At 36.7% G+C, this 26703-nt stretch overlaps 1 protein-coding gene across 4 annotated transcripts in view; it reads right to left on the bottom strand.

The window, feature by feature from the left end:
* Positions 1-5377, bottom strand: part of rad18 (RAD18 E3 ubiquitin protein ligase) — a 41072-nt gene extending 35695 nt beyond the window's left edge. For all 4 annotated transcript variants that reach the window (XM_079884632.1, XM_079884635.1, XM_079884633.1 and 1 more), the window contains exons 1-4: positions 5184-5377; positions 4829-4907; positions 4652-4713; positions 4427-4497 (exon numbers count right to left, since the gene is read on the bottom strand). In XM_079884632.1, coding sequence (XP_079740758.1) covers positions 4427-4497; positions 4652-4713; positions 4829-4907; positions 5184-5234 — 263 coding nt within the window. In that variant the 5' untranslated portion in view covers positions 5235-5377. The remainder of the gene's footprint in view (positions 1-4426; positions 4498-4651; positions 4714-4828; positions 4908-5183) is intronic.
* Between the last annotated feature and the right edge of the window lie 21326 nt (positions 5378-26703).

Genomic DNA, 26703 nt, shown 5'->3' on the forward strand with positions numbered 1-26703 from the left:
ATAATAGCTTATTTCTGTTTAATAAGTCACTCATTGGATTCTATTCATAGTCATGTCTACCAACATATTCCAATAAGAGAAGTCTCTATATATGCAGAGTGACACATGCACCAGATTCAAACTTTACCTTCTGAGATTAAATCCTTGAGCAAATGAAGACTGAATATGACCTCACACTCTGTCAATATATCAAAAATGGACCAATATCAAAGTATTTTCCATTGAATATAAAGCAATTAATTTTTCCTGTTCAATTTTATCACTACCCATTAATTAACCCCCAAATGACTTTCTGTCAGACTGATATTCAGGCCAACACATTTTTTGCAGCAGTAGAATTCGTCAGAAAGATCTAGAGTTCTGCAGAAATTAAATTGTAAATCATTCACAGAGTGATCAATTGATCGTATAAGAAAATATTATTTAAAGAGTTTAAAGGGCATATTGCAGGTTTTTTAATATATAACCATGTATGAAAATACCATATGAAAAGTTAATGCAGGATTTAAAATTGTTTTGCAAGACATAAGGGCACAAATTTAGTATAGCTTTGCTATAGAGAATGAGAATATAACGTCACACGTTTCACTCCGCGTTGCATTCCGGGAAGGCGCCGCCATATCAGGTGGTTAACGCTATCTGTCGCCATGGTTACTTCGACAGTGAGACCGAGAGAAATAGCGACAGAGAGAGAAAGAGCAGCTTGATATTCGTTTGCATTTTTGAGATACGGTTGAATAAATGGAGAAATAGGAAGCGAAAGGAAAGGGGCTCTATCGGGAGAGAAAAAATAACAACGCCAGGCAGCGTTATTTAGAGAAACTGCTTAGCATCAACAACATGGACCCGAACGACCTGCAGCTACAGAATGGATGAAAGACCCAGAAGCACTACCACCTTTCACACACCCTGACACAGTCAATTACCTGGTTTATGGTATCAGTGCCTACACAATGCAAGAGTTTAGAAGCTTTAAGTCATTAGAAGCTTATGAACATTTCTGATGCGGCTGGGTGCAACTTACAAACCTGTTAACTGCGGGACCTCAGTCATACTTGAGGTTTCAGACGTCATTCATATGTGGAAATAAATCTGATATGAATCGGAAGTGCATTTGGACTAGGGCTGTCAACGAATATTCTAAATTCGAATATATATTCGAATAGTTTTAAAAAACAGGAATTCGAACGTGAAAATTAATATTCGAATGTGAATTTCGAATATGGAAAAACACGCCCGCGGAAGCAGAGGCGCGGCTGTCTGCTTTGCGAGTGGGCGCGCGCGCTGCCTGAGGGACAGGTCACACGAGTCGCACTGTCTAGCACAGCGTCACTGCTGAAAGTTGACAGTGCACTAAAAAGACAATGGAATAAATTGCAGTCAGTTTTTCATTTTTTTAATACAAGCACCAAGAATGTAAGTAGGCTTTTTCTTTTTTAATAGCACTTTATTTTTTATGAACCTCAGGGTAAAATTTCTTTGTTGTCACATTTCTCGGAATTGTGTGCCTCATTTTATTTAACGTTAAACAGAAAAGTTCCATGTTTACCACAGCACAGCTCGCTCGGAGCGTTCAATGTCGGTTCTATACTGTAAAACTTCAATTAATGTTAATAAATTTGTTTCAATCACTGAATAAAGCATGCTATATTTGGGACAAGAGTTGCGACCTTAAATTGCTTGCACAAAACTCTTGATCAGCACTCAACGTGCTTATTGTTGTTGTTAATTTAAACCGTTATGCGCAGAGAGAGCGTGAGCGCGCGCGCGAGAGAGAGAGAGAGAGAGAGAGAGAGAGAGAGAGAGAGAGAGAGAGAGAGAGAGAGAGAGAGAGAGAGAGAGAGAGAGAGAGAGAGAGAGAGAGAGAGAGAGAGAGAGAGAGAGAGAGAGAGAGAGAGAGAGAGAGAGAGAGAGAGAGAGAGAGAGAGAGAGAGAGAGAGAGAGAGAGAGAGTGCCTGCGAGTGAGCGAGAGTGCCTGCGAGTGAGCGAGAGTGCCTGCGAGTGAGCGAGAGTGAGGTCTGCGGTCTTGGCCATTAGTTTATTTACTTGGTTTTGTGTTGGTAATACATTGTCAAATATGTTTAAACTTAAATTTACTACCTATACAAGTAGTTATGTCTCTTTGTATTAATTTGTCTTGTTAGTGACATAATGTGCGTCATTGACAAAATGCGCAACCAGATGTTCGAATAGTTCGAATATTCGTGTGTTTTTTAGAGGGAATATTCGAACGTCATTTTTGAGCAATTTTGACAGCCCTAATTCGGACCTGCCGTGTAAGCGGACAGATCGGACATTCCCCTGTCAATGCGAGTCGTACGTCATTGAAAAAAAGTGTCTTTTTGAAACACTTCGCAGTACTGTGCGACAGAGTCGCATGGTCATGACGCAATCGTTAGCCTATTTTTACAAAAACTGCTTCTACGGGGCCATAACGTAAGATACAAAGTAATGGAGCCTTTTATACATTGTCGTGTTTCTTTAGAAATAAACAATGGACAAATAGTGTCTTTAAACGCCTCAGATGTAAAGTTGTTCGCTGTCAAAGTGACGCCAAAATGAATGGGAGTCAATGGAATGCTAACAGCAGGTGATGGCTTGTTAGCCAATGGATGCCCCCATAGAAGGTACACTTTCCGGATGCTGGATTACCCCCTTGGCCTTTTCACGAGCCATTGTGAATTCAGTATAAATGTGATGTCAGAACTACTCAGTCACCGCCTTCAGTCACCACCGCCACCAATGGTGGGTCACTCAGAAAACAACAGGCAAATCAGAAGAGAGGCTCATGAATATTAAGTAAACAGGCCAAAATGAACATTTCTTAGCAGAGCTTCTGAGAAAGGAGCTGTAAAAATATATTGAGATGGTTTTTGGTACTTATACCGCAAATATATTCTTAAGGACATCAAAACCTAAACTAAAACTTCAGAAAGGTGTACAAGATGGGTACACCTTCACATTTGTACAGATCACTCTACATTTTGTATTGTTCACTGGTGTTGCCGTATTTAAATTATTGTGTATAGGTTTGGGGAAACGCATAACAACATTCATTGCAATCATTATTTATATTTCAAAAAAGAGCAATAAGAATAATTCATAACACTGGATATTTGTATATATATATATATATATATATATATATATATATATATATATATACCAACTCTTTATTTTTACAGTCTAAAGCATTAAAACTACTTGATCTGGTTGAATTTCATACAGCTATAATTATGTTCAAGGCTAGAAACAATTTATTGCCTGGCAATATACAGAAAAGGTTTCTTGAAAGAGAGGGGGGCTAAGATTTAAGGGGAATGTCAAATTTTAAGACTCCCAGTTTTCGAACTACTAGGAAAAGTTTCTGTTTATCTGTCAGTGGCGTTAAATTGTGGAATAAACTAAATAATGAGTTAAAGCAATGTCCAAACATATTACATTTTAAAAAGATGTGCAAAGAAATTATATTCCAGAGGTACAAAGAAATACAGTGCTAACAATAACCTGAGCTTATATTGAATAATTTATAGTATGTGTATAAATATTGCTGTGTAGGTGTAAAATATGTATTTGAAGAGAACTTTTGAATATATATTTTCATTGATTATAGATTTTTTTTTTTTTTTTTTTTTGCAGAATGTACAGAACAAGACAGGGAACAAACAACACTGTAAGACACTTCATTGAGGTAAAGTGTGAATAAAAAAAAGAAAAAAAAAAAAGAAAAGGAGCAAGGGTGAAGACAAGCACGTAGCCAGTATACATCAAAGGAATGAAAATACTAAAAAAGTAAATATTTTGATAAAGAGAGACATAAAGTTTCAGACTTTCTATTACGTTTTTTGAAGTATTTGAAGCTCTGAAACATTTGAGTAAAATCACATAGAAATATATTAAAGGAGGGCTTACATTTTTTCCATTTACAAGTATGGATATGATATTTACCCATCAATAAAACAAAATTTACAACATCAATGAAGGGTAAGTTTAAATCCATTATAGATTTATTATATCTGTAGATTTATTATTTTGTAGTCATTGCCTTAAATATAGTAGTAGGGGTATAAAGAGGTAGGAGTACATAAGTTTTACTTCTTCCTACTCCTTTTTGTACATGTAAATAGAGGTTTCTTTTTAAGTACTGGAAAGTATGGAGTTTTATTTTGTTGTTTATATATTTATTTTTTTCTCTGATTTTTTTTTTATTTTTTATTGTATTTACATGTTCAAAATAAAAGATATCAAATCAAAAGAATATGGGACCTTTAACATTTTACCATGTTTAAATCCATTTTGCATTATTCCAGATTTCCCACATAACAGTGCAAAATGCACAAAAAAAAACAGAACATACTGACATATAAATAAAAAAGCAGCACTTATTGGAATAAATGCTTATATTTTAAAAAGAAATAAACTTTACCTTGCTGATTGGAAGCTCTGAACTAAGTCGTCTAATAATCTGTTGTTCCTCAGGTCTTGTTCTGTTGACGGCTGCAAGGAGAGTTGAACTAAGATTAATGGAAACTGTTTACTGGAAATCTTAACTTAATTAAAATATGACTGACAGTCAGACAGACAGACTCGTTCATATTATTTTTACATGATAGATAGATAGATAGATAGATAGATATTCAGATTATCTTACCGAGTTACAAACAGGACACAACAATTTAAAGGAGAAAAACTTCCGTATGCACAGAGAACAAACTGTTTGGAATACCAAAAAGAAAAGAAGCAATAATTTAGTGTCTTGCTTAGAAATTATGTCAATTAAAACATCAAATGGATATAAACTGAACTGTAAAAGTGATATAATACGTACAGTTGTGTGAACACTGGGTCATCATGGTGATGTTGAGAAACTCAAAGCAGATAGGACATCGGAGGAGATTGTCCATGCTCTAATACAAACACAAAATATACAAGATCTGATGTCAAACAAACCTGCATATCCCTCCTGACTACTGGACATCTATGACACTGAGCTTCCTGACATGTTCTCAATGATGATGTACAAAAACATGCAATGCAATTTATTTTGTTAAATTTCAGGGAAGCAGTTGGCATGAAACAAGAACATAATCACATTGGTGTGTATCTTATACATATGTGAGCAGCGGATAATCTTGTTTTAACAACAGGGCTAACGTTAAGCAAAGTTGAATATATGAACGTACTTTGAGACATGACAGGTTCGGCGGTAAGTCCACTTCATTTAACTGAGCCATCTACGCAAATTCCTGTGCTGTTATTAGCTTTAGTACGATAAAAAAATCTGTACAAATTAATTAGAACGCCAGCTCTCTAGATAGCAACAATAAACTCCCGCGCATTGCCTAAACACTTCCTACATTCCACGTCACTTCCGGTTGAATTTACGTAACGTCAGTATGACACACGTTTGAAAAAAACATTAAAGTAAGTATGGCATTTTGACAGAAACTTTGATTGCCATTATGATTTTACGAAGGAAGGCAGTCAAGGCACATTTGCAAAAACCAGATGGTAAAGTAGCCTAATAAAGATTAAAGTAATAAGGAACAGAATCCTTAAATTAGAATACAACATGCTTTAAAATTTAAATATTTTAATTAACAAATAATTTATGTTTTAGATATAAATATGTTTTTTTTTTTAACAATTTGTATATTTGTTGAATTTTATTAAAATGACCCTAGAGCTAATAGTTGTTAGACCATGTTTAGCCATGCTGGTCTGATGATCATTTGATTTATTCCATAAAACATTTGAAGGGGTCAAGAAGACACATTGTAATGCTTATATTAATCCTTATAATGATTAGGCCTTACTTTGTTAGCTCACATTACTAGTCTTGTGGTGAACAATTAATCCGTGTTAATAAACAGAAATAATTAAGTTAAAGGTGAACTAAGTAACTTTTTTTACCTTAACTGAACAGCTTTGGAGTCATTGGAATGGTTATATTACTTATTTCGGGTTGAATGGTGGTCGTTTCGCACCCCCCTGGTGCCCGTGAGCGGAAAATACGCACTTGCAACTTTGAGCCGGCGGGCCGCCGCGTCAGGAAGTCTCGCGTGATATCAGGTCTCGCGATGTAAACAATTGCTTTACGGCCAAAAGAAATCTGCTAAAATGCTGTCATTATTGCGCTCCCTCACGCTGTTCGAACCCGAATGAAGAAGACGTTTTAAAGAATGTCCCATCTGCTTTGATGTCGTTGATCTATAGCCTCTGGTGTCTGAGAATCACCAACGAGTTTTTACAACAGTGTTGTCAAATATCTATTCCGAAGCTGTGGGGGGAGCTCTAGAGAGAAACCTGCGAGCAAAAATCGAGAATACAGCGAAGAAATCCCGAAGCTACTGAGTGCTGCTTTAAAGAGGTGGTATAATGCCCTTTTCACAAGATGTAAAATAAGTCTTTGATGTCCCCAGAGTGTGTATGTGAAGTTTTAGCTCAAAATACCCCACAGATATTTTATATAGCATGTTAAAATTGTCACTTTTTCAGGGTGAGCAAAAACGCACCGTTTTTGTATCTGTTCCTTTAAATGCAAATGAGCTGCTGCTCCCAGCACAGAGGGCGGAGCTACAAGGGCTTGTGTCCTTTTACCTCACACAGACATACACTGGAAATTTCAAAAACTTTTAGCCTTTTATGTTCAAACCAAAGTCAGAAAGATGGAGAGACTCAAGAAGAAGTGACAACATGTAGACAACATTTGGGAATGGTTAGTTGGTGCATTTATGTAGCTTATGTGTAGTTATCTTCTGGTCATTGATTAGCATATTCTGTCTTGATAATCTATAAATCACGTTCCCAGGGGCGGGTCTTATGTACATTTTAGGGTTAGTGATGTCACTAACCCGGGAAGAAGCTTGTGTAGTCCAGTGTTAATTTCGTTGACGAATAATTTTCGTCATTATTTTCGTCAACGACATTTTTTCACAGATGAAAATGAGACGATAACTAAATAAAAACTAGTTTTGAATGACAAAAACTATGACGAAAATCTATTGGCATTTTCGTCAACGAATAAAAACGAAACGATTAGCAAAATCTGTGCAGAACCAATCACCAGTCACCACAAGATGCACGCCGGTTAGAAATGTGTGTGGGCCGCCTTCCTCTGACGTCAACAGAACTTAAATTTCATCCAATTTATTAGCAACAAGTGTGAGTCCCTCAATATCCGCATTTGATCTTGTCTGATCCACTAAAGAGAGAACTGTCCGTCTTCCCTGCACTTTTTCACTCCTCCCCTCACTGCAGCCGCCTACTCTCGTCTACATTTAAGGTGAGGCGCATCTCAAACGTGCCTAATATCTCCCCTCCAACTGTCAGTCTGCTTCGAGGAAGAGATGGCTGCATCTGAAAACCTAAAGATTCTGCCTTCGGAGGATGTATTCCAAGGTAAGAAGGAATCAAGGCACATCCGGATCCACTGTTGGCTTCACTTCCTGTCTCCTGAGATACCTTCATCTGTTCGATTTTTGAAGGCAGCATAGATGTATCCTTCGCTGCCTTTGATATCCCACAATGTGCGTTCTCTTCAGTGACAGTCGAGCTAAAAAAATAAAGATGGCATCTGAAAGTTGCGGGCAGTTGCTGGTCAGTTTGTGTGTAAATATATTTTTGACCAACGTGTTCTACTTCTGATGACATTTCTAGTGAAAAAATACTACTGTAGTTATTAAATATTTGTTTAGTTATCACCAAAGCTCGCTCTATTTTGGTGTAGATCATTAAACCGCTACGCTTCCTCAGAAGTATGTCTGAAATCAGTTTCTTGAGGTACCAAAGTCATTGCCTGATAACTAGTCATCTGCCTAAGTTCTCAAGTTTTCGGATGCAGCCATGGAGAGGAGGTGCTAAAGTAAAACCCCGCCCTGTATTCAATTGACCCTTTTCACATGATTTGATCGATTGATTCACATTTCCGGGTTTCTCAGAAGCAGAAGTCGTCATAGCTGTGTAAACTTCTATAGCATTGAACGAGAGACCACATTAAATATATTTTTTGTGTTCCCATTTGCTCAAATAGTAAAAGAAAAACTTCACAATAGTGTTTTCACAACTTTCAAAAAGGGGAAAAAATAAAGAGATTGATAATGGCAGTCAGAAGAGAGTTGTCAACTTTTTACTTGGAAATATGTCACAACACTGAAGTAAAGTCGGTTGCAACTTCTGGTTCACGAGGACTTTAAAACACTACATTGTAAATATTTTGACAGTAAAAGTGAGGCTCCCCATCACACAGAGTGTCACTAAACCAAATCAGTGATCATAACCATAGGAGTGAGATTGAATGAATAAGTCGGTTCCATATGCACTTCAATACACATTGTTCCTTTATCTTGTCTCCACTGATGGGCAGAAGTAACGCGTTACTGTAATCCGATTACTTTTTTCAAGTAACGAGTAAAGTAAGGGATTACAATTGCAAAAACAGTAATTAGATTACTGTTACTTCCCCGTAAGCAGGCTGCGTTACTGCGTTATACTGCGAGACTGTCTCGCGACGTGAGCCGTGACTCGTGAGTGACAATGACATGAGCGCCGCGAAGTCAGTGGTAAACACTATGGCAAGCGATCGCGTTCAAAAGTCTTTAAACGAAACGCGTGAATTTTGACGCGTCAACACGCACCGTTTGTCCGTGTTCAGACGTCATGTTTATGCATGAACGATGTCGTAATGGTAAACTGTATGCACGTGCAAACATCAGACGTTATATTTGTTCATGAGGGATAATGCATTGGTACGTTGTGAGTGATGTCAGTCTTATGTCATGATTTGTCATGCCTTTTTAAGTTGCTCGTTTAACGTTCTTTCCCAAGGTAGAAAAGTCAACAGCTCTTAGAATGGGTCTTTTATTTTAGCAAACTGCCAAAAAACCTTTTCAGACTGTGTGCAGCTGAACCAAGAAAAACGTAAGATTGCATGGAGCTGATAAGCATGAATGGCAGAAGAAAAAGACTGCAATTAAAAAACAAAACAAGAGAAAATTATTTTAATGCAAGCAATAAAAAAAACTGCACACATCAGCTGTGGAATAAAAGAAAAGAAATGCATGATCAACTAGATTAAGGCAAACTCCTGTCTTAATGTAAACCCTGTCCACCACCCCCAAAGGTTTCACAAAGTTATTCTTGCCACTGTAACTTATGGCTTCCTAAAGACAGGTTTATGGGTAAATAAATGAATAATAATAAAAAATATATACCAGGGCTCAACATTCAAGCCTTTTCATTTGTCCTTCGGTCGGTCATTCACTTGTCCGAGTAAAAACATTTGTTAGAACAGGAAAAAAAATTGATTTTTTTGTGTGTGTGTTGTAAATATAATTTATTCCGAATCAGTATTCTCATCAGTTCAGTCAGCTTTAACATATATAAATCGGCATATTTATGATATTTTAACCTTTGTGAAGGGCATTTTTCAAAATAGTAAAGTAACTAGTAAAGTAACTAATTACTTTTGAAAATAAGTAATCAGTAAAGTAACTGGATTACTTTCTTGGAGAAGTAATCAGTAATCAGTAACTAATTACTTTTTCCAAGTAACTTGACCAACACTGCTTGTTTCTCTGAATGTCAAGGCTGAGGGGAAAAAAGACATATGTGAATACAGTCTACGGTTTTAAGGTATCATTTGTTCTGTACTGTATGTTTTCTGAAAGGTTAGTGTACTTACTGTATCAAATAAAGAGATTCAATGCGAACAGGAATTATAGAGTAATAATATTGCAAGAATAGAAAAATTGAGGCCAAAGCCGCTCACTTTCATGATGGTGAACAAAACATAACAGAGTGATTTAGACATATGAGTAGGAATAAAGAGGGTTTCATACAGTATTGCAGTAAAAAAAAAGTTTTTGCTACTGCTCACTATAAGTAAAATCACATACATATGTGACTGATTACCTATAGGCTTGACTTGGATAGCCAACATCATCAAACATAAGTGCTCCAAGCATGACATGCGAGTATTGAAAAGTAAAACACACATTTTGACGCTACCTTGAGGTTCAATTGCATTTTACTAGCTACTTATTTTACATGATTGCAAACAAGGCTGACTGACAAGTCTAATTCAGGAACATGTTCCAAATGACTTAAACCTGAAAGAGGTTATTCTCCAATGTGTACAGGTGCCTCTCTTTGTGGGAATAGTGTGTGGGCAAAATGTAATGGATAGCAAAGTGTGACTGCAGTCTTAAATGCCAAGACACATGAAAATAATAGGGTTCTCAAATCAACAGACCATGACCACCAGGATACATTTTAGATTTGGATGTTGGACATTGATGAGCATTAGTGTAAAAACTGTAAGGGTAGAAAAAAGGGGCTTTCAGCATTTTATGTCTTGGCAGAGATACAATTGGACAAAATGCGTTGGTTATTCAATATCCACAATGGACATTTGACTAAGCTTTATTTATTTATCTAAATCAAAAAACATTCTATCAAGTGCAAGTACAGTAGAAGCACTTTATTGACTTCCTAATTTAAATTTGCTGCTATGACCATTAAAAAGATAAACGCTGAAGCATGATATTACAGTAGTGTTCTAATACAGCATAATTGCCAGTTGGCTCTAAAAAAACATCCAGAAATTCCAAGAAAAAAAATTAATTGAGAATTTAATTTCACTGCTTTCACTGAGACCAAGGAACTGCATCTGGAACTTTCAGATAAATCTGGACAATGTTTGTAAAAACATCATGTTTTTCTTGGAGCATTATGAAGTCCACATAATAAAATGGACATTTTTGACTCAACTCCGCCTTCAATCAGGCTCTCCTTAAATTGGACAACAAACAGGTTGTTGACCAAACAGGCAATTGTAAGAATGGTGACCAAAGAGCTTGGATGAAACAGCAGAAACTGCCCAACAACAATCTTTTCAATGCTTCATGTGTTGGACTCTTTGGGAAAGTGGCAGAAAGAAGGCCAATTTTGAGAAACGCCAACAGTACTGCAGTGATCTAGAAGCCATGTGAAGCATTTTAAATTGATGAAACTAAATTTGTACTCTTTGGCCTGAAGGCTAAGCACTGTGTTGCCCAAGTAAGTCCTCCCCTTTCATCAATCAAGAACGGTTGACGCAGGATAAGGCCTGTACCTTAGGGCTTCTTTTAAGAAACTGGAAAATTTGATGGAGACACAGGGTATATGGCTTTCAGTCAGCCAGAGATATCACTTAAGTTTTATTTTCCAGAAGGACAATGACCTTAAGTAAAAAGTAAATAAATGAAATATTCTGAAATGACACAGTCAGAGACCAGACTTCAATTCAATTGGGAGGGGAAAATGTGTAGAATGACTTGAAAATTGCAGAATGAATAAAATCTTGGTACAGTTACAGTAGCGCAACACAGTTGCTGTGCCACTAATGCACAGATGAGTTCACATACATGCTTAATAGTCCAGTCATTTTAAGCCAAAATGGGGGTCAACCTTGAACAAATTGCAACAGAAGCAAACTCAACTGATTTTGTATCCTCAATATGTCCTGAGAAAGGAAAAAAAAGCCCCGAAGAATCCCATTAGGGGAAAGTTTAGAAAAAGACCCAAATACAGCCTATTCATACGCCTATTAATTTTTTTTCTTACGTGAATAGGATAACAATTTTAACCTTTAGATATCACCATGAAAATTACTGAGTTGATTACTTACATTAGGACAAACAAAAAATGTATTACAAGTTTTTTTTAATTGTTTGTTAACATGGACAAACGATGCATAATCTAATTACGTATGTGCTAATTTGCATAAATTCCACAACAGTTCTAAACATTGGGTATAGCCAGGTGTAAATGTCTTGTTGAATCTTGTTGACATATAACAGTAAAATACTTAATGTTAAGGTCTGAATGGAACCCATTTAGGCTACCCATGAGCATTAATACATAGAGGCAGGAAGAAGTACTTTAAACCAGCCTTTATTAATGCACCGTTTGTCCATGTTAACAAACAATTTAAAAAAAACTTGTAATACATTTTTTGTTCGTCTTGATGTAAGTAATCAACTCAGTAATTTTCATGGTGATATCTAAAGGTTATCATTTTTACCCTATTCACGTAAGAAAAAGAATGAATAGGCGTATGAATAGGCTATATTTGGGTCTTTTTCCGAAACTTTCCCCTAATGGGATTCTTCGGGGCTTTTTTTTTCCATACTCAGGACATATTGAGGATAAAAAATCAGTTGAGTTTGCTTCTGTTGCAATTTGTTCAACCTTTTTTCATAAAATGACTGGACTATAATCTCGCTCGCTTACTCCGATTTTTGCATGCAAATGGTCAGTGAAATGGAACATTTGGGGAACTCTCCTTTCCAGTTTCATTTCTATTTCCCTTTCTAAACACAGGGCTTGAACCCTGCCAGTCGTGCCATATTTGATCACAATCAAGGCAGAGTAGGCTATAGGCAATTTCAGAGTGGCTAGCAATAGCAAGCTAGCTTTGAAAGCATTAGATCCCACCTTCCCTTCAGAGCACTTACGCTACAGATGATATTTGTGCATTTACTACTTCTATCATTGATTGCTATCAAGATGTGAAGAGAGTTTCAACCAGAATAACTAAAGTGTTTATGAAAAACATTGCCTACCCTACCTTTCACTGGTCTGATCAAACCAGAAAGGATAATAATTAAAGTTCTGTCTGATAATGTAAAGCACACACAGGGACATATACAAAAAATGATTATTTTAAACGATGAACCATTTCTTCTGCCATTAGTCCAATTTTAAGCTCACTACAGGAGATAAAATATATACACAAATGTTTATCTGATTCTGGTATATTGAATAAAATAATGATTTGTTCAATTACTGGAATGCAAGTGCTGATATAGAGTTATGTTAAAGTTTTAAAGTATTAAAGTATACATTACTGTCCATATCTTCCCCTATGGCCCAGTCTCATTAAATATGAAGGCAAATAAGACAGAGGCTTTATTGTTTTTTTATCTATAAATTATTTTCAATCTTGGTTGTGGAGCATCTGGAATAGCAGAAGCCCTGGCAATCATGGCATGACCCTGATCCTCAATTAAAGTGAGGAAAATGACAATACAAATTGGCAATTTTTTTATTTTTTATGAACTTTCATTTTTTTTAACTTGACAGACCATGGTCACCATTCACTTTCAGTACATTAAAAAGAGCCTCCTTCCTTACATCTATTGGGGGGGGGGGGGGGGGGGATCATTGAGGTTTAGAGAAAATGAAGCCAGAATTATCCTTTTTGAGAAAGCTTTTACACAACAGATAACAGAATATTTGAATCACACAGATTATTTAAATAGTTCCAGTTTTGATTCTTGTCCTCTGATTGTTGAAGAATAATTATGGAGGTCAATTCACAAACACATGCACATGCTCTCAGGGGACTTGTAAATGTCACAGGCAATCAGTTCTCTCTGGCTCAATTCATTTAATTAGTCTGACTGATTGAATACCTGAGGATAAACCAATACATCTTCAGAGCTCAATCTCTTTAACTAGGATTTCGAAGGCAAGATCATTCTTTGCTCACTTAGTTTCTTTGGGAGTTTTCATTTGTTTTCCTTGTTTTAGAAGAATTAGAAACACTTGGGTTTCCTTAATTAACTACTTTTGGTTCCAGATCAAACAAATAAGAAAACTCATGAACTCTGACAGAGACATATGGGCACAAACAAATAGGCATATGAAATTTCTCAGGTTCTGAAAGGCATGAGATGACAAAAAAAGGTTGTTACCTGCAAAAGCAATTATTTGCATACAAAAATGCTTTCTCTCTCTCACACACACACAGAAACGCTCAATGTTGAAGGTAACCAGATTCTTTGTCAACCAGACATTCATTGCCTTGGGCTCAGAAGGTGATATTAAACTATTCAGAGCTGTTCCACTGCAAGCAGCAATCGAGTTTGGAACAGGATGACGTTCAATTACTAAATACACCGTCACACCTCAATCTTGTCCATGTGGCTGCTCTAGCTTGGGTTTCAATCAAAAAGGCAGCCAAATATTCTGTTACAGCAAAGCACTGGCTACTAGAATGAAAAATGACCTAAATGCAGATATACAAAACATATTTTGCTGGATAGACCCTGACACTCTAAAATGCATTCTTATACAGTATAGCCTAAGTTTTATTCCATTAATGCAAATTATACCAAGTATTATAGCATAATATGTATGGTATCATTAAAAAATGTATTATGTTGCAAATAAAAACAGCACCTTTTTTTAAAAATTATAAAAAATGATATGATAAATTATTGCAGAACAGTGATAAGAACTTTGAATTTGCTACATAATGCAATAATAATACTGATCATTAATGCATAATACTTTTATCATATAAACCGGTGGTACTCAAAATGTTTTGCTTCATAACACAAATTTTACATTGGAGTTGTGACTCATGTTTGTCCTTGCTGGATGTGACCCTGTGTTCAATGTAGTCTGAGTCATCCTTTCTTTTACGTTCCATATTTTGTTCATAGTTTTTGAGAATGAAGGGATGTCAAGCAACATGCCATGTTACCATCTGTCCGATTTGGCTAACTGAATTAGCGCTGATTGGTCACACGGCCTTGACGCCAACAACAAATGGTGTGAGAAGCATTTGAACTCCTTTTTAAAAGTTGATAAGCATATGGTTTTTGTTTTTTACCGTGACTATGTATGATTATTTGCTAGGTTGAATTCTGTTATTTGCATAGTGTCAGTAGCATTGTTTCCCTGCTGTCAGAATAGACCTGCAACTGCAGTACATTTTTGGGTCATGACCCACCAGTTGAGAACCACTGCTATAAACAACTGAAAATAAGTTATCATTTTCTCAAATCTCCCCTCCAGCACTACCATTAACATATAAACATCTCCTCCCAGAAACTGTTCAGAATTCAAATGTGCAGATCTGAGGATGTGAGGAGATTATATAAAAGCAGCTCTCAGACAGCCTGTCAGTTTAGAGAAACATAAGAAATGTGAGCGCTCACCAACACCTGCTTTTAGGAGCTCTGTATACAGAAATGCAGCTGCTAAATTAAACTACACAGCAACCATATTACAGACAATAGAAATAATAAAACCAAAAACACTTTCTGCAAAGAAATACAAGCTGATTATTTCCAAATATGGAGAATGGTCAAATAAAACAAATTTGTAATGTTGCATTTAAAAAAATAGGTAATTGTGGCAGTTTTCATGGAACTTGATTATTTCAAATATGTTTTGGCTGAACTTAAAAATGTCAAGTCATTTACCTGCAGCTCCAGATTAGTCACAGGAGTTTATGAAGATGGTAGATTTCAAATCGTGCATTTTGAGGGGTCCAAGTGCAAGTGTATTGAGATGAATGGGAATGTTAACAGGTTGCTTGCTTTTTTTCTTTCATATTACAGACTTCCTAGAATGACATGCAAAAGGAGTCAACATCAAGTCACTATTCATGACAACAAAATGAAGAAAAGCAATGTAAAAAAATATATTTTTTCATTTCCCAAGTTCATGCTTGGAAGAATGCAAATGAGACTTTATTTTTCAGCATTTCTTTAATGTATAATAGCAATGTTTGTGGAAGATGGTTTGGCCTTTACTGTTCTGTTGCTCTTCTCTTGTCCATTCATGCAAACAGAGCACAAAGTCATCTCTGGCTTCAGCATGAGCTCTTAACCTCTAAGACACAGATTTTTAAGTATGCGATTGGATGTTAAGTGAGCAATTAGACTATTGCTTAACCTTACCTCCACATTTATTTCACCAATTAATTGTAGAATAATAGAGTCATTAATCCAGTAATAACCAATTGGTATTCTTAGAAAGCAGTAGCGGTTGTCAGAGATGTATTTGTATTGTAAGGCAGACAACAATAACCCAGAATTCATCTGTATTGTCTTCTCTAACTTCTGGTGTTGAAAAAGAGAAAGTCCAAAACAATTCCTATGAAGAATTAAGACAATAACAGTTTTGTATATTTGTACCGCAATTCAGGTTCAAGACTGAATCCAGTATGAAAAGCCAGGAAGCACATTCAAGTAACTGAAATGACTGTATTTGGATATCAAAGTAACTGTATGACCCAAGTCCTGTTTGTTGTATGTCACATCATGAACTAGATAGTTCAAACTAATTACATGGGGACAAATTTCAGTGGCGTTTATTTGAAGGACAAAAGGCAACAGGAAATGACCAGCTCTGCACTCATATGCCTGTCAGTTCCTTATGATTACATGAAGACTGAACTTTACTTTGAAGCTCACTAGTAAAATTCTTAAATGTCAGGTCAATGAGCACATAATACAGCGTTTGTCTGTAATCTTGCTTTTTAATGTCTCCTACACAGAGATCAGCTTAATATGACAAACCATTATACTGTAGGTGAGTCATAAATTAGAACTGTTCCAGCTTTTCTTCAATGATTGAAGGCTATATAGCAGGGCTAAATGCAAACACATTATTTTACTCTTTACTCTCTTGTCCATTTCATCCACTCAGTGCTACACGAGGACACACTACATTTTCTTTAACTCAGGTAAGGTATATGTTAACATGCAACATTTCACATCAAGGATGCAAAGAAAAAAAAAACACAAGGATGATATTCATTAAATATCCCAAATATGTTTTGTTTCCCTCATTCGGCCTCACAGTGTGCTCTATGCATTTTCATTAGCTGCAACAATGTGTAATTTGGCTCCCCGGGGTCACTTACAATTTGCAATAGCTAAGATCCAATGTCCTCTGGTAATTATTTGTAAACATGGGCAGCATCACCAATGCCGCTGGCAAAAATTCTTGGCCTGAAACATTTTAGGACTGCACAGAAAATATTTAATTGTTTTTAACTGTACAAAAAAATCATATTTCAGTTATGATTAAAATAATGCATATATCTGAACACTCTGTAGCTCTATTCCAAAGAACAACTCTAAAAAGCACAAAACGCAAATATTGGCAAAAAATAGCCGCAATGTATTTCGGGTTTTGCTTTTCCACAAAGGAGGAATAAAGTTAACATGAAATTATGCTTTTGGCCCATTTACTTCTCAATGTTAAGTATTTATGAGTGAAATTGGGTATGTAACAAAAAAAATATATATACATAATTTGTACAAATTTTATCCATCAGAATTGAAGGGATCGCAAAAAGTGGTATCTAACAAGTATAGCTGGAGGGGAAGAGTTGAAGGAAAGAGGTATTGGTGACATCAGGGGAAAACAATTACATGAAGAAATTTTTACATTCAAAGTAAATTGGGTAAATTCTTATTTGATGTTGACTGATGCTGACAACAATTGACAAATGCTTTGTAAAAGAGGAATATTTTAGCATTAACTTACTCCATACATTCCTTTATATGATTTGCGTGTTAACTGATATTCAATCAGCAAAAAAAAAAAAGGGTGGGGACCCTTCCTTCAGAAGCTCAATAGTCGTCAATTTTTTTTCCCAAAGCCCCATTCCTGTTTATTGCTGTGCACTGCGCTCTATCACCCCTCATCACCTTTAGCCAGAGCCTAGCATTTAGGAACAGATTACTGCTGGATTATGGGTATGGTCCAAAGTGCTCTCTCTGCACCCGGAGCACGTCCCTGTAGCCCCTGATGCCCTCTCAGAGAGGCAGTCTACGGCTGACTGTGTTCTCCCTTAGAGAGACATTTGCAGAATTAAAGTCTTGCTGTTTCCAGACTTCACCAGCATGGGCAGACTGTTTTTGACAACTCGATGGTCCCTTCAGAACAGCATGGATTTTAAAGACAAATACTTCTTCAGTTTTGCAGACAGGAGATATTGGTAGCATCTGCTATGACATTTTGCTCATGGTGTAAGTGCGCAGTTCTGGAAGGGTGCAAAGTACAGACGTGTTTCTTTTAATGGTTTAAAAAACACTGCAATTAAACCCCTCAGCAGTCACTTATAATGCTGCCAAGACAAGTACTGTGCTAATTTGCCTTTCAGGTTTACATTGACATTTACCACAGTTCAGGGGTGTAAAAAGGACAGAAAATCGTTGGGTACTGACTGTTATTAATGTATTTAAACAGCAAAATCTCTAGGCAACAACATACTTGAAAGTATTTTTTCCCCACATTTAGGCTCAAATATCATATTTAGCCTACTTAGTTTTACAGACTGAGATGTAAGATTTTCTCATTAAAATGATGGAGGCACCTTGTAAGGGTACAACCTTTTAATTAAATAAATCTATAAATTCTGTAGACACTCGTTAGCATAATCTTGGACAACTAAAACTTATATTTATTGTGACGGGTCGACTGCCTCTCCCTAGTAATCAGCACAACCCAGTCCCTTAACTCGCCGCCCTTCGCCAGGTTCCCGACTGGAGTGGGTGTGAATGGAGAGGAGGGGCGATGAAGAAGAGAATTGGCGGCGTGTTCAGTCACACCTGACGAGAAAGAAGCCTCATCACCGCCGCTGTTAAATGCTGAGCGCGCCTCTCTTCGAGAGACCGTTTCTTCCCTGTGCATGCACACTGGTGTTCAAGTGGGTCAAGGAAGGGAGTTCGGAGGGATTTCCGCGCCGGCCAACAAAGGTCGTCGGACCCGAGGTCCAAAATGGGAAACATGCGTGACGCCGCCATTCCCCGCAGTTGTCGGGGCCTAGAGAGGACAAGCCGCGATGCCGAAGCCTCCGCCCCCTCGTGCGACCGACGGACCTGGACCCATCCTTCACGATTCCCTGACACGACGAGGACACCGGATCCCCTTTTGTTTTAACACTTTATTTCCCAATTTTTTTGGACATTTTATGTTTATTTACTTTAATAAATGCCTCTCTGAAGCCTGACACCACTCCCACTGTGTCTGTGATCCCATTGCTCCTCCCGCCACAATATAGCCTATTAAACAATTAACATGACCATGAGACCAAAGATCGTCAAAATATATAGGCTAATATATTATACAGTCGTGAGGCTTTGTTATATTTAAGTTGTGGTGATGATCTGCAAAATATATATTGTTTAAATGGTCTAAAGAGATGTTTTCTTATTTTTGGAAAACCAACTGTAAGATCAAGTATTCAGTTAAAATGTGTATATGATGAAGAACAACTCAAGTAACAAGTAACTGCTGCTGTTCTTGGCACACTTTTTCTTACCAAAGTGACTGGTGCAAGCTTAGTTTAGCTTCAAGTATGGACAAGAAAGATCTTTGAATAAGCTGTCCACTGTCTGAAGTCAAACCACCACTCAAAGTATTTGATCATCATTGATATAAGCCCTCCCTGGAATCCGCTCCTTTTATCTGGTGTGTGATCTGTCTCTTGCTTTGGGCTCTGTAATGAGGTGCTGTATCGATCCGTTGAGTGCATGTGAAATACAGCGCAGAGAGCCATCTGCCAAACTACACTAATTCAGACTGATTGCACCAGCATTAGCACAATACACAAGCAAGTATATGTGCCGTTACCATGGTATCAGCATTGTGACAGCATCACAACTTCCTTAAGGGTTTGAAGGGATGCTGAAATGACAGGCAAATGTGTTGGTGAGAACTAATGAAATGACAGAATTCTAATTAATAATACTTTATATGATGAATTTGAAAATTTAAGGTAATATTTCTCAAAAAAAAAAATTCATTCTGTCATCATTTACTCACCCTAATGTTGTTCAAAATGCTGTCATTTTCTTTCACCCATATTTCACCCGATAAGTCACAGACAATCTTGCCTTACCAACTGATAAAAGGTTGAAGTTTATAATGTAACTTAAAGGGATAGTTTCCCCCAAAAAATTAATTTGCTAATTTATTCACCCTCAGGCCATCCAAGATGTAGGTGTCTTCTTTTTTTTTTTTTTTTCAGTAAAATGTTTCACTTCATAAGACCTCAATGAATCATCAGGAGCCATGGTTATTAATTTTGTCTTGCTTGTTTATGTTTTTTTTTTTTTTTTTGACTCTGTGCCATTGGCTTGCTTTATGTGAATGATCAAGGATCACAGTTTCAGCTAAAAAATCTTCTTTACTGTTCTACTGAATAAAAAAAGACTTCTTCGATGACCTGAGGGTGAGGAAATTAACAGCAAATTTTCATTTTTGGGTGAACTATCCCTGTAACTTACTGTACTGCACAACAGAAATGACATCTTTGTGAAAGCTTCATGTAAGGTCTATGAGAACAATGGGATTTTTATCCCATTGGGGATGAGAACAAAGTTTTTTTAGTTGCCTCAGTAAAGATGAACAAGAGAAGCAATAGTCAACGTCTCTCCAGAGAGCAGATAGTGAAGACACTGAACCAAGAGATTTTGTTTCATTATGTGATTATAGCTGTCTCTTGAGAAAAGAGAGTCATGAAGACATGTAACTCTCACTGAGTGATGTATAATAATAAATCAATTTACTGCTCTACTCACACTATCTCACATTGATCTAAGTTCACATGCATTACAATGACACCTTTGCCAACAACAACACATTTACCAACTTTTTTGCATGCTGTTTTTGATACCCTGCCAATAATCTTTCAGAGTGGCTTGTTTTGCCTTGATTCAAGTGAGTTATAGTTAACACATTTTCACCTATCACCAGCCGGCCTACACAATCAATCAATACATTAGTACAAAATGAATGTTACAATGGTGTCTAAATTCCTTTTGCATTTCACTTTTTTATTATTCTCTTTTGTGTTTCTTGCCCTTTTGTGAACTTGGCCAGAGTATAGCCAGAGATCCCATAAACATGACAGAACATAAATATATATCAATAGACAAAGATGAAGAGATGTCTAAATTATCTTTTTCTCTGGAAAAAATATGTTCCCAAGGCCCTGGCTCATAAAATGAAGCAGCTCCCATTAGAAGACTATGGCTGAGTAGAAAATGTAATCTCCTAGCTTTCCTAGCAGGGACAAAAACTATAAGCCAAACATGTGATATTCATGAAATTGTTTTCAGTACAGTCCCAACGATCACACAATCTTTAAACATGAATACAGGAAATATACATTATGCATTTTAATATCAGAACTGTTATTCCTGACTGTTAAGCATCTGGAGAAAATATAGGCACTGATTCTTTTTCTCTCAAACAAACAAAACACAATGTCCATCACATACAGCTATTTTACAATCTCCTTTTAAATTATGCAATTCTGATGGCAATTTTCCTCAAGGGTTTTATATCAGCGCAGTAACTGCCAGCTGTTCATTTGCCCCAATAAAGTAAAAATGAGAGGCAGTAAGACATAAATATAGTGTTTATGTCAGACATGTTCTGACATAAACACTTACAATTCATTTTAATTACAGTGAATGTGCTCATTTGCTTGCTTAACATCGCAGAGAAAAAGCCAAATTAGAGAAACTTTCACAATCATCCTCTTGTAATTCTTCTCTAGCCGTTGTACACAGATTAACAATGTTGATTTAAACCAGGCCATTTTAGATACAGTAGCTGATGGAAAAATAGCATTAAATAATTCAAGTTAATCTACATTGAACCCATATCCCAAAGTGTAGCTAAATTACTTAAATCATGTGGATTAATTTGGATTTATTGAGTAGAAAGTGCTGCTTGTTTAGCTGCATGTGGAGTTTACATGAACCACACAACTGACTTATTTTTTAAAAAATGGGTGAATAGTTCACTCGATTGTTTTATTGGGATTTTAATATTTACAGTGCGTTTTCAAACGGTTTTCTGTGCACCAACCCTTGCTTATTGCAAAGGGGTGGTATAATGCAATGGGGTGGTATAATGCCCTTTTCACAAGATGTAAAATAAGTCTTTGATGTCCCCAGAGTGTGTATGAAGTTTTATCTCAAAATACCCCACAGATTTGTTTATATAGCATGTTAAAGTTGTCACTTTTTGAGGATGAGCAAAAACGCACCGTTTTTGTGTCTGTCCCTTTAAATGCAAATGAGCTGCTACTCCCAGCACAGGGGGCGGAGCTTCAAGATCTTGTGTCCTTTTACCCCATGCTTTTACCTCACACAGACATACACTGGAAATTTCAAAAACCTTTAGCCTTTTATGTTCATACCGAAGTCAGAAAGATGGAGAGACTCAAGAAGAAGTGACAACATGTAGACAACATTTCTGAATGGTTAGTTGGGGAATTTATGTAGCTTATGTGTAGTTATCTTCTAGTCATTGATTAGCATATTCTGTCTTGATGATCTATAAATCGCGGGTTTATGTAAATTTTAGGGAGGAGTGTCGTGTAATCCTTACCAGCCGTTTGTTGTAGTCCTTAAAAAGCAATTTCTTTTAAAGAAAATATCTCCCTTTCCTTTGAACTTTGAGCGTTGTAAATTTGCAGATGTTGTTTATGCTCAAAAGGCATCATTACACTAGCCTGGTAATACCAGACTCTGCTACTTCACTTTGCTTCGTAGAGAGAGTCTGGATGGAATAGCACAAGCGTGCCGCACAAGCCCTGAAAAGTGAAGCCAAAACGTCTCGATCGCCCCCCGGTGACTGGTCCTAGTATAGGTCATAAGCCCCTCCTCCCCGTTCAACGGGACGTGAGACCAACTAAACAATTAAATTACACTTCAAATATCTTTTTTCCAAAGGTGGTTTCTTTCATTTGCTGTCGTTTTTATCACACTGATGTAAGTTCAAGTGTCTGTTTCAAAAATAAGTTGTTTTTTCGTTAGTTACGTGATGCGGTGGTGTAACGTCATGATTGACAGCTGTGATTGACAGGTTCTCCGAGCGAAGTAGTCACTGAAGCACCAACGGACATTTTTTTCGGGATCTTCGGAGGACTGAGGAGATTGTATTTACTTTATTTTAACAAGCCTCTTGACGTACTGCAATCATTTTTTTAAAAAGTGTGCAGAATGCACTTTCCCTGCGAGAGTGAGGGCGGAGCGTTGATTTCGCGGCTTTACTTCCTGCTCACTACTGCGCAGGTCTGGTCCCGAAATCGCTACTGCGCAGACTCAAGTTCCAATATGTCAGCGCCATATCGGGACTCTGGCGGCTTCAGTTCTCATCAATGGAAGAGAGCGAAGGGGCGTCGTCCATCTTTTTTTACAGTCTATGGAATAGCATAATAGAGAAGTGTTTTCTCTCTCGCGGGGGGGCGCTTGTCTGAAGTTTAAAATCATTGGTTACCCGTAAGCCAATCACATAACGTTTGGTTATGGCGTGTGTTATGCGCATGCTCAGCCGCATCTAACTTCAACTGTAAACACATGTATGATGCAAAAACTAAACCATTGAGCGAAATACCGGAGTGAACATGGCTGTGAACGACTTTTGCAGATTATGTGAAGTAAATCTACGCAAGTACGCATCCACCACGGTACAATCAGCGTCTACGTCACGGCTCTCAGCCCGCCCTCTGTTCGTTGATTGGCCCGGCTGTTTTCAGGCCGGTGGAAAACTGAAAGATACGCTGCTATCTCAGACTGACTACAGGAGCGAAATGAAATTAGCTGAAGTAGGAAGTCTGACGTAGTCAGGCTATCATTACACACTAAATAAAGTTAGAAAAGTGAAATCATATTCAACCACCCCTTTAAAAAAAGACTTTTACTTAAAAACAAGACATTTACTTTAAACAAGACTGATTGATGAGATTTAGAATTTGATTTTAGGTCCTATATCACAAATCCATCAAGTTACAATTTCTTTTTTTACTAAAATTATGAAAATACAAATTGTGTACCAGTGTAGGTCTACATTCTCTGAACTTCTCTGAACTTTGTTGTGACCAGATAAAAGCCTACTTTGAGATTCTTTTGACAAACATATTAATAGTGCATTATTTTCAACGTGTTTATCGCTAGCCCTGCAAAAATAGACGTAGCACAAGTAATTCGCGTGCGGTTGCCATGACAACCTCAGCTTGCTGCTGCTATATGTAATCAGTAAAACCACTTGAATGGTACACAGAGTTTACTATAGAAAAGCTCAAATGTAAAGTGTGAACACACTTGGTTTGCCCCCCCAGCTCAAATGTTAATCTACGCCTATGACAAAAATAAAAACAAACTTTAGGCATCCCAGAGAATATTGATCAATATTATGACAATCATTCACATAGGCTCGCCTCTACAAGCAGACACCACAACCCTGGAAAAGGATGTACACATTGTTGATTCAGAAAAAAACTCACATTGATTGTCCAGTTAAAGCTCAGTAGAATGAGAAATTTAATTTAGCCCAAATAACTGCATCATTCGGCTCACAATATAGCACAATAAACATATAAACAAACATTCGCTTTACTTGTTTCATTCAAATAATAAAATATTGGCTCTGTTCAGTGGCCCTGGCATGATGCTCCGCAATTTAAATGCTGGTTTATTTTACAGAGCACGGATCTAGTCAAAATGTTTACTGAAAGCTGCTCAGAATTTCGAGTTGTTGCCTAAGAGGCAGCCATCATATTAGCACCCCTAGAATATGGGCTGAACACACACACACATAGGCATCCTGGTATATATGGTTTACTGAACACACACACACTTCTTGTACCTCTTTTTGAGGACATTCATTGAAACAAAGCAATCTCTAGCTCCTTACCCTAACCCTATCCTATCCATCACAACTGTCAATGATAACGTTAATGAGATTCAGAGAGGACCAGCCTCTTTTATCTAGCCACACCCCCTCCAGCGATTGAATACGGCATTATAAACGTAGAGGAAAATTAAGCCAATTCAAAGTTTCAAACCTTAAACGTAGAAAGAACTCGAACCTGTTTGCAGCCATTCTTAACCCATTAAAATTCAATTGGCTCTTTTCATTCCTTGCTTCGTAAAAAAGCAATCTAGTTTGGACTGGAGTTGTTTTGATCATTCTGAAATTAGAGCTGTTGCATTTTCAGTAGACTGGAATGCTTTATACATAAGGCGTATGGGTTGCACTATTCTTCCCTGGTGCCGTGTGTTGATCTTGAATGTCAGTTTCACGTTGTTTTGAAGGGTTCTTGGTAGCTCTGTCTGAACATCTATCCACCCTACCAAGCCCTGCTGTCATAACACTTCATACTTCACAATCACAACAACAGAGAGGAAATGCTTTTATTTTTTTATAAAAGGATCGAGTGCAAGACAGCAATATGAGTAAAACCTAAACATATCATAGAAGATAAAAGTGTGTTACCTATTCATAAACATCAGAAAAATAATAATCCTTGCATTAATATTCATGATGCCATTACAAAAACATTACAAAGGAAAGTATTGTAGGCTATATGCTCTTTGACAGTGTTATGTAATATAATAGTTATCCTACTATAGCCTGCTATATTATTTAATGAACATGTTATAAATGTCTAATACATTTAATATTCTATGTGACATTTTAACTACATATTTAACAGTGTAAAACACACCAAAACCACTGATCTATATAGAATGCTGGTAGGGAATCGCAAGATGGCCGCTCGAACACTTCCCGTGGCTTCACTGCCTGCTGGCAGTTTAGAACGTCATGAGCTAGCCAGTCATTATATAGATCAGTGACCAAAACGTTTTTAACAGCAAGCAATACAAAAGTGTGACGTTATCCCTTACAAACATTAACCCTTTAAGTGTCACCCCCCTTTTTTTAAATATACATGAAAATGCACATTTCGACTTTAAATGGTTGTAATTAAAGAATGATTTGGAGTATAGACATAAAATTGGTCTTGTTTTAAAGAAGACATTTGGCAGATTTTTGTTGAAGTGAAATAAATTAAGCAAGTGAAACAAAAAAAAAGTTATAGAAGTTTGAGTGTATGAAAATGTACAATGTAAAAAAATTAATTATTCATATTTTATATAAAATATATATTTTTAAAACCTGGCCGACTCTAAAACTGCTAGAAAATCAAAGCCAAAAATCTGAGTAAGTTGTGTTTCAAATTTTAGGTTGATATCTCAAAAAATGAGCTTTCAGTGAGATTTTGTTTGGGCGCAGTACCAAACATTTTCACTAGGTGACAACCAGACTCCATTACTGCCCATATAAGGGCGCCTCCATTTCCATATTTGTTATTAAAAACATTTTAATATCTTTTTTTCTAAAATAATTGAATGGATGATATCTTTTGAACTCTTGGCATGAAAACAAACTGAGGTTTCAACCATTCTTTCATGATTTTTCATGTTCATTGCTATTTCAAAATAAAGGTCTGAACACGCCTTAGGAATATGAAAATATTCTTGTTGCAAATTGATAAATTACAGCTCCTCTGTAATTTATTTTGAAAATCATTCACCAAATATGAAAACTAGAGTTTGTAAGCTTTCAAATGATATATAGTTTGTCAAGATTAGTTTATGTTTGTTATAGGATATTACTGTTTTAAATATGTAATGATTTTGGGCCCACCGGTGGGCCGGTGACAAAAAACATTTGGTTAATATTTAAACTATGGTATTAACCATGGTTTTGCTACACTGACCATAGTTTAACCATGGTAGGCCTATTTGTAGTAAAACTGTGGTTGTACAAATGGAAATCAACAAGCTAAAAAACATGGATATAATACACTTTTAGGCTAGGCCTACTATAATAAAACCATGGTAAATTTTTGTAAGGGGTGGATTGTCCTCACAATGTCTTCAAAACAGGGAAGAGGGAAGCATGTTGGGAGTAAGTAATAAATGATTGAAAGGAGAGAGTTATATTGTTCATGTTTACGTCTTGTTTACTAAGAGTCCCTCAGGTGTAACAAATGGGATTTTGTTTATCTACACTCCATGCCTGATTGGCTGCTTATACTGTGTAGCA

This window comes from Squalius cephalus (genome assembly GCF_949319135.1).
Source record: "Squalius cephalus genome assembly, chromosome: 10".
NCBI lineage: Eukaryota > Metazoa > Chordata > Actinopteri > Cypriniformes > Leuciscidae > Squalius > Squalius cephalus.